Genomic DNA, 9394 nt, shown 5'->3' on the forward strand with positions numbered 1-9394 from the left:
AATTTTTGGTATGATATACAAAATACAGTATAAATTTCGATATACCATACCGAATCAGCCCTATAAATACCCCAATAAGAGACTGGTATCAAATATATAATATATAGATAGTATATTGTTGGGCTATTAAATATACATACGATTAAATATTTATATTTATATTCAACAAGACAATGATAAGCTCTGTTCAACACATTTTTCCTGTCTAAAACATCGTAATCATAAGAATAATTTTCCAACTAAAATATCACAGATAAATTAATATTTTCCGATTTCAAATACAGAACACCCAAACAGACTATCAGAGAGATACAATAATGAATGCTCACAAACGCATCAACTTAAATATGAGTTATTCACCAAATCGAGGTCAAGTTACAGAAACAACAACAACGTAGCCCACTGTCTTAAAAATCATAATAATATCGAAACCTAGCTCCCATGCATGTTTAAGCAATTCAATTTATGAGCTAGAAATAATTAATAATTAATAATACCCCAAACTTAAATTATCCTCACATGCATACGTACATACATAAATACATACATACATAGATACATATAATTATATAGATGCTGACCAAGACTATCATGGCAGCCATCCTGAGATGTAGTTATTCACACTAGGCCCCGCCGCTGCCGCCGCCGCTGCGGCGGCTGCCGCCATCGGATCTGGGTGGTACCTGAGTTACGTATACATATATATATATATATTTACTAGTAATTCCGGCTACCGAAAACGATATAAATTTCTTTAAAATGACCTAATTAATTTTCAATAAAGCGCTTACCCGATGTGGAGCGTAGGTTCGCAGTCGAGAGGGTGGTAGAATCCGCCGTCCGGGTGTGGTTGGGGGGCCTGCCTCCCATACCCAACGACGACGTCTTGAGGGTTAGGGTTAGGGTTCCATTGGAGGCTTATTTGGCTCACTTCCATCAGCTGTAAGAAAAAGACAATCCAAATTAACATATCTTTTTTCTTTTTTTTTATGATTATTTTTTGACTAAGGAGTGTCCTAATGATCGAAAGGGCCACGATCATCGTGTTGCGTACGTACCCGTTGTTTAAGGCTCTTGTTCGCTTCGTTGAGGGCGTGCTCCTAGCAATCGAAATAAACTGATTAAAATGTGTTTGTACATTATATATGATGAGATACAAGAGATTATCGAAAACCTTTCTTTGGAGATCGGTGAGCGTATCCAGCATTGCTTGGGTCTGCGCAACCAAGAAATTAATTCGTTGAAGATTATTTTGGCAGATTATTTAATAAACGCATACAATATCATGTGTAAATTTTACCGCAGAATTGAAAAAAAAATGTTAGAGAACTCCTACTCTATTAAGGGTTTGTGCCCAAATATAGGAATTCTATTCATTGTCTTGATTCACATGATAAGGAATTCCTTAATATATATATATATATATATTACATATATCATTACATAAGAAGTAAACAATGCTCCCTTTGTCTCAAAATTGTTGCAACTATTTTTAATTTCGACTATCATAAAAAGTTTTGCAACTTTCCTTCCTTTCTATAAAAAAAAGTAGTAATAAAAAAGCTATTATATATATATATGTATATACAATTAATCAAACTATTCTAACTAAAAAATAAGGCCGTTATGATCCAAACAATTTCGAACTTATATTGAGACGGAGGGAATATATATACACATAAAAAAGTGGAGAAATATAATAGAAGGAAATTGGTTTGTATGAAAGAAGTATTAATGATTTAATTAATTAAATTTACCCTAGTTGATCTAATCTGCTTGAGGGAAACATCGAGTTGCCTCTCCAGAGATTCCAGCTCTTTGCTGTTCAAAGGCCCAAGATCCTCTCCAAGAAGATTCCTATATATATATATACATACATACAGCTTGTAATAAAATTAACTAATGCTGGACAAATTAATCAAAGTAAATTGTATTGTATTGTGTAGATGTGATGTGAAGTGATAACACCTTTGGGAACGCTGTAGGGCTTCATACCGAGCCTTCAGCTTCATGTACTCCTGCTGGCTGCTAAGTTCCTACATACATACATACATATATATATATATATATAGAGGTCAAATTAATTAAAACGGATATATTTCCATATATTGGCAAATTGTTCTAGCATGTCAGCTTAAAATTCAGCCTATCGTGCACTAAGATATTACCATGAACAGTAAAAATTTTAAATTTGAATAGTTGTATGATGGGATATAAATAGGTGTTGATGCGATGTTTTGAATGTAAAATTGATTTTTAGTATAATATAAAAAATGAAAAATAGGTATTTGATTTAATGTTTTGGGGGAGGGGGAATAGGATAAAAGTGTATTTAAAATTCAATTCCCAAACAAACACATATATTATATATGAAAACCGATAAATTAACAACACATAATACAATCTCGCACAATACATACTATAACTGATTCTAACACATAACATACTTATATACACTGAACTTACAAATATAAACAAAAGTCATATAATTTTATTTCACACAGCATGTATTATTGACTGTTTAATCTGTACTATAAGATTGTTTTACCTATTAATTGGGATATGGCAACTTATGCAAAAATTTTCTTCATTTTTATGTGCTTTTCCCTCTTTTTTTTTTTTTTTTTTTTTCATTTTAAATATAATTTATAAAATAAATGTGTCAAAATTATATTATCAAAATTGTGTAAAAAGTAAAACTAGCAAACCAGCTCGGGATGGAAGGAGTATTCGACCGTCGCTATGGAATATTGGATCATTGATCTATGAGGAATTAATAGACAATTCAACCATAGAAATTAATCACAACTATGCCAATCACTTCATTATTTTCAAATATGATATAGTTTGGAATTTTTTATGTATTCTAAAAAATGTTCAAAAGAAATCAATACTTATTTGTTGCAATTTATTAGGAGAAAATTACAAATATATATATATATATACATGGTCGATTCTTTTTTTTTTTTCCAGCAATTTTGTTCATTTCTATCTGTCCTATAAAATTACAATACTTCACTTTTGCATTAGGAAATTAAAAAAAAAAATCTCAAGAATATCATATAATATTTTAAATATAAAAAAGAAAACATAATATAATGTAATTATTTGATGAAAATACAAGTTACAACCATACAAAATTACATAACAAAAGTGATAATTAGACATATAAGCGGGACCGAAGTTATAATTTTTTCTAAACATATTACTATATCTAGAATGTATTCACTTAATATTTTATTTTTACACAATTTCTTAATAATTATACCTAAAAAATACTTATATAATATACAATATACAAACATGCATAGTAATAAAAGATTTCTGTAAAAAAAGAAAACATTAAATATAATTTTCATAATATTTTTTGAATTCTCTATATCTCACGGTAAAAACACTTAAACAAACAACTATATACATGATAGTTTACAAAGGTATCTTATGAAATCATTTGTATTTTTAACAATCATTTTTATATAATTAGTATTAAATCTTATTTCTTTCATCCGATAACATTATTTTTAAAACCAGAATTCTACCATAAAATATAATATCCAATGTCACTTGAACAAGTTTAAATCCAAAACTACACAAATTACAAACAAAGACATACAAACCAGAATTTCAACTCTTACAAGAAATAAAAGATATATTTAATAACACAAAACTAATCTAACAAACTACCTACATTTGTCAATTCCAAAGGTTAGAAACTAATTAAATTGACGATCTTGAAATACACAACAATATTGACAAATGATCTGATTAATTTATGTTTTACAACATCAAGATTGACTATGTTTCGTTGAAATATTGTTTCACACAATGTCTTATTTAAGACAAGACCATATAGATTGAAGGTTTAAGATTATAATTTTATGATTGTCTAGAACATGAATTAAACTCCAAATAAATCATATCACTAATAGAAACACTTAAATTTGAAATATCTGCTCACAAATTGCAATTTGTTTTAATGATCTCAAGATTTTTACATTGCTCGATCGATCACACGTGACAATCCAAAGCTTGGTTATCTAACATGGTTTATAAGTCATTATGTGTTGTTTTTAATTAGTGTAGATTCTCATTTTTTGCATTATCACATTGATTTTATCATACCATAACCACCATAAAATTCGAGGCTAGCTTCATTAGCCATATTTCGTGCACATTTATAATTTTTTTTTTTTTTTTTTTGGTAAAGAAGATTCATTTGTTCTTTTCTTTGGTTTTGTTTAAGTGAAAGAATATGTAGGTACAGTTTTACTTCTCTAAAAATATTTGGCTTTGTTCACTTTCAATAGATATCATTTTCAATACATACTATTTCTCAATAAATATACACTATTTTATTTCAAAATACTTTTAACAAATAATAATAATATTTTCATAGTTTTCAACAAAAATTTTAAAATTTTTAAATACTAAAAGAACACAATTGAAGAATTCTAGCAAGACACTTGATTGCCAACAAGATTTGAAAGCTTGTAACGACCAATGTAACTAAAACATATTGTCCGACAAAATGTTAAGGATATGACTCCGTAATGGGATAATCTAATCGTATCCTATTGCACAAACTACATATGTCAAGAATTGAAGGGTGCCGATTGAAGAATTAGGTATATGCCAAGATCTTAGCTCGACGTTTTGGATTTATGTGAATTCTATGTTTTAATATATATTTTTTTGAATGAATGTCTTTATTTACTAAAAAGAAAATGCGAATATTTTTTTATGACAACAAAAAAATATATATTAGCATACATTTGAATGATGGAGAGAGTAATATTTATAAACTTTAAAAATTTTATTCTTGGTATGAATATGTGGTTTAAGGAATTAGTTATTTTGTTTGATTAACAATATATTTAAGTTGCTTAGGTTTTTTTTTTATTATTATTATTTTTTTTTTGGGGGGGGGGGAGGGGGGGGGGGGGTAGTGTGTATTTTTTTTAGTTATTGTTCAAATGTTGTTTTTGTTCTTGAATGTTTTAATATACTATTGCTACATAAACTAATTTATGTTAAGAAATTTTAGTTATTCATGTGCTAATTGTTGTATTTATACAAGATGACGGATTTTGTTAGGCATTGAATTGGCACCCCTTTCGAATCTTGTGACATATTTTTTAAGGTTTCAATTTGATCACACTGTCGGCACACACACCTTCACGTCGCTTGGGATAGCCGTAATGCTAATGAATAACAAAACTCAAAACCCCAAATAACATACCTAATGTAAAACAAGCTTCGAAAAATAAATTTCAAATCCCAAATAACAAATTAGAATAGTTCGTAAACCAACCAATAATCCCAAACACTAGATTAAAAATCGGATTGATTTAATCATCATGTATTGATTAATCCATTCCTTGTATTCCTTCCCATTAGGCCAAATATATTTTGGCAATTCTAATGTATATATATAAACTCGGAAAACTCGTCACTTAAATATACGGACACTTCTAGAGTTTTCGACCCCATCTAGCCTCAAATTGAGATGATAAATAACATATGATCTAAATTTTATATATGGATTTGTATGTGAAAGAAAAAGAGGAGTGAGAAAATTAAATTACCAGTGCTTCTCTTGTGGAGACATTAGCCTCGGGAGCTCCATAGTTGCACTTCTGATACCTTTCCAGTGTCTTGATCATGCTGCCAAAACAACAACAACAACAACAAAAATTCAATTATTCATTAAACATCGATATTAATTAATCTCTGCAGATTTTCAGATGTATATTCTCTAACTGCAAAATTATGATGATAGTGTGTGAATGGCAATGCATACATGCTTCTGTCTAATCATGACAATATATATATGCCTTCTTGATTAGTACAGATCAGAAAGAAAGCCTCTCTTTGATCTTCGGAGTAATTCAAGATGTCTGAGGACTGACTACAATATGTATATATATATGTGTGTGTGTGTAAGAGAGAGAGAGATTAGAGGGAGGTGAAGTATTATTGTCCATGGGAAATTAAGGAGCAACTCTTCTGATCTGATTGCGTAAAAACATACATATAATTGTCTTTCTTGCAGCTTTGTTAAAGATGTAATGACCCCTAAATAATTGGATGAACTCACAAGAATCCACAAAGACATGACAAAATAACATTGCAGCTTCAAATTAAATGAAATTTTAGTAAAAAAAAAAGGTAAAATCCTGCAGAGTGACCACCCCCCCACCCAAAATAAAAAAAGGAATAGTGATGATAGAGAGAGAGAAGGGAATCCTTTAGATTGTATCCCCTCTTATCCCCAAATCCCAAACCCTAACTCCAAGAAATACTTACACAAGACACTCCAATTTTTTTTTTTTTTATTTACTTTTTAAACTAAGAAAATAAAAATAAATTTTAAGGAGTGAGAGGTAAATTTAAGGGTAATCGATGGGTAGCAAAGAACAAAAAGTTACTCCTGAAATCCAGTTGATAATTGTCCGGACCCTTAATTTATTGCACTGAAAACTAACTCTGATTTATCCAAAAAATTGGAAAAAAGACGAACTTGAAACCCTAAAAAGCTTTAATTTTGACCTAAACACAAACTCAAAACCCATTTTTAAAGCTCCACAATAAAAAAAAAAAAACACTCAGATTTGTCCCAATAAACACTACTTTAAAAACAAAAAAAAAATTCAAATTTAAACAAGGGGATCAAAAAGAAAACTTGAATTTTCTCCAGATCGGATCGATCTGCCCACAGAAATTTAAAAAAAAAAAAAAAACACCACTGATCCTTTCGAAATGTAGGGATGGAGTTAAGAAGAAGAGAAATTATACAAGCACACAAATACACACATATACATATATATATATATATAGAGAGAGAGAGAGAGAGAGAAGGGTAGAGAGAGGAAGAGGAAGCAGAAACCCCAACACAAATAAATATAGAGATGGAATTGAAATGAAATGATCTATCTGGTAATTCATGTATGTATGTATGTATTGTTGGGGTTGGGGTTGGGGTTGGGGTTGGGGGGTTTCCTTCCTGTTGCAGATCTAGCAAAAACCACAAGCACGGAGTCCTATACGCCTCGAAAACATTCACTGAAACGGAAAAACCAAAAACCCTCCCCCTCCCAAACACCAAAAAAGAAACCTTCCTTTTCCCTCTTTTCTTCCAAGATTGAATTTTTAGACCAGACCAGACCACACCACCAGATCCATCTTCCCTCATCTCATCTCATCTCATCTCATCTCCAAATCATACGATAACAAGGAATTCAACATTACCACACTCAAATAACACAAACAAAGTAACCCCCAAAAAACACACATTCCAATTAATTTTTTCAAAAAATTAAAAAACCCTAATATCTAATTAACTCTACAACATTATACATGAATATAGGCACTGCAGCACGCCCTCACACATATGGATAAATAGATAGATAGATATATGGTGTTTGGCTGGAATTTTCATTTTTAATACCAGATATATCTGTATTATATGTATACATATATATGGGGTGTGTGTGTATGTATGTATTTGTATACCTAGAGCTACTGCAAAACTCGTACAGCTTTCCCCTATTGGAGAAGATAATCAGAGCAACCTCAGCGTCACAAAGAACTGAAAGCTCATATGCTTTCTTCAAAAGGCCATTCCTTCGTTTTGCAAAAGTCACTTGCCGGTTGATCTTGTTCTCTATTCTCTTCAGCTCAACTCTCCCTCTTCCCATCTCTCTCTCTCTTCTCTCTCTCTCTCTCTCTCTCTTTAACCCACAAAAACACAAAATAAACAACCCCCTTTCCCCTCTCTTTCTTCTGTGTTCTTAATAAATTTGCTCCCAGTAATAATATATATACATATATCTGTATGTATATATATATGTGTGTGAGAGAGAGAAAGCATGATCCAATGAATCAATCCAGTTGCAAAACCTAGATTTCTCTCATTTTAATTTTTTAATTTAAAAGAAAAAAATAAATTGCAATTTTTCTTTTTGTGATTTTATGTGGCTTGGACTTTTTGGAGGTGATTATTATTGCTGACATGATCAGGCTAAGGGTAAAGGGGGATGGTGATGAAGAATTATTCACATTTTTGCATTTACAGCTACTGCAATTTGATCCGACGGTCGAGATCGATTTGAGGGTTTTTGTGAAGGGATTTCCTGCAATTTTCTCTTTTACATTTATTTCAAGTTTGTGTAAAAAAGTAAGAAAAGGAAACCTTAAAACTGATGAGTTATGTCAAAGAGTCTTGCCACGTGTCGATCTCTGAAGTGGCCCTAAACTAAAGAGACTGAAAGAACCTCAATTACCTAACCTGATTTCCCCATTTTGCCCCCCCCACAAAATTTTCTGCCTTAATATGTCAATTTTGGAGCAACTTATCTAAAATAATTTATTGATTTATATATATACATATATTTATTTATTTAAATAAAAACCTGAATTGTAAAATAAATATGAAATAACTGAATCTGACAATTTATGTTGGCACCAAATGTAGACGAGTCTGCTGCTTAATTCCTTAGCCAAATTAAAGTTGTGAACTCAGAATAAATATACTGGGAAGAATTGTTGTTCGCCTAATATTGGCAATTATCTCAAATTTTACTCATTAATGCAAGCAAAGATTTGCAAATCTCCATTTACGACTTTCCTTGCGCATCTAAATCGATCATTTTTATTACATTGTCCACGAATACTTATTATTATTACTATTATATTGTTCTTATATAAAATTTGGCTCGCTTCGCCGAATCATGCAATTTAAATTCCATCGACGATAGCAACCCTATCCCGAGAAATAAATTTGTCGATACCTGTTTTCTTTATTTAAATGTTTTTATAAATGAGTAAAAACTTTATTTAGCATGGTAAAACATAAAATTGTGTAAATAAATAAATTGCAATAGTTTGAGAGTATTTCAAGTATGAAATAATATTTTGAGAGCAGCGGCCACAAGTTCCTATATTATCAAAAAAGAAGAAAATAATAATAATAAAAGAAAAAAATAAAAACAGTTGGGATAAATGCATATATATAAAATAATTGAGATTGGTGTAATTAAGGATTTTAGTTTAAACCTTTTTTTTTATTATTATTATTCCTATATACTATTTAAACCAATTTTTATTTTGCTCGTTTAACTGTTCAAAATAATATAATATACTACATTATTTATTTTTTTTAATTCTATTATTGTTTAAATTAATAGCTAAATATATCAAACACAAAAGTCATAAAAACAACACGTGTGAATTATAAAAACAATGCATGTTTTTATTACACACAACATGTGATGTTTGTTCATAATTATAGTGAGTACTGTACAAGAGTATGTGGTGTGCTAAAATCAACTGTTGCATGTGTTATCTAAGTCTATATCATATTTTGTTAGTTCATGCGATGCATTTGTATTATATT

General features: G+C 30.1%; 1 protein-coding gene across 1 annotated transcript; it reads right to left on the bottom strand.

Moving 5' to 3' along the window:
• Positions 1-350: 350 nt before the first annotated feature.
• On the bottom strand, positions 351-7766 carry LOC127245547 (agamous-like MADS-box protein MADS4). Its single transcript, XM_051266518.1, has 8 exons — positions 7513-7766; positions 5586-5664; positions 1969-2036; positions 1758-1857; positions 1175-1216; positions 1059-1100; positions 792-940; positions 351-683 (listed from the first exon to the last, which is right to left on the bottom strand). The coding sequence occupies exons 1-8, from the start codon at positions 7695-7697 to the stop codon at positions 590-592; spliced, it is 759 nt and encodes a 252-aa protein (XP_051122475.1). The 5' UTR covers positions 7698-7766; the 3' UTR covers positions 351-589.
• Positions 7767-9394: the final 1628 nt, after the last annotated feature.

This window comes from Andrographis paniculata, unplaced genomic scaffold (assembly GCF_009805555.1).
Source record: "Andrographis paniculata isolate CXL003 unplaced genomic scaffold, ASM980555v1 Contig22END, whole genome shotgun sequence".
NCBI classification, from domain to species: domain Eukaryota; kingdom Viridiplantae; phylum Streptophyta; class Magnoliopsida; order Lamiales; family Acanthaceae; genus Andrographis; species Andrographis paniculata.

Excerpts from the sequence above, each read along its gene's own strand:
- LOC127245547 (XM_051266518.1), bottom strand. The coding sequence starts at position 7,697 with ATGGGAAGAGGGAGAGTTGAGCTGAAGAGAATAGAGAACAAGATCAAC. Across the intron at positions 2,037-5,585 it reads TCTCCACAAGAGAAGCACTG|GAACTTAGCAGCCAGCAGGA; the intron begins GTAATTTAATTT and ends GTATGTATGTAG. Across the intron at positions 1,101-1,174 it reads TCACCGATCTCCAAAGAAAG|GAGCACGCCCTCAACGAAGC; the intron begins GTTTTCGATAAT and ends TTCGATTGCTAG.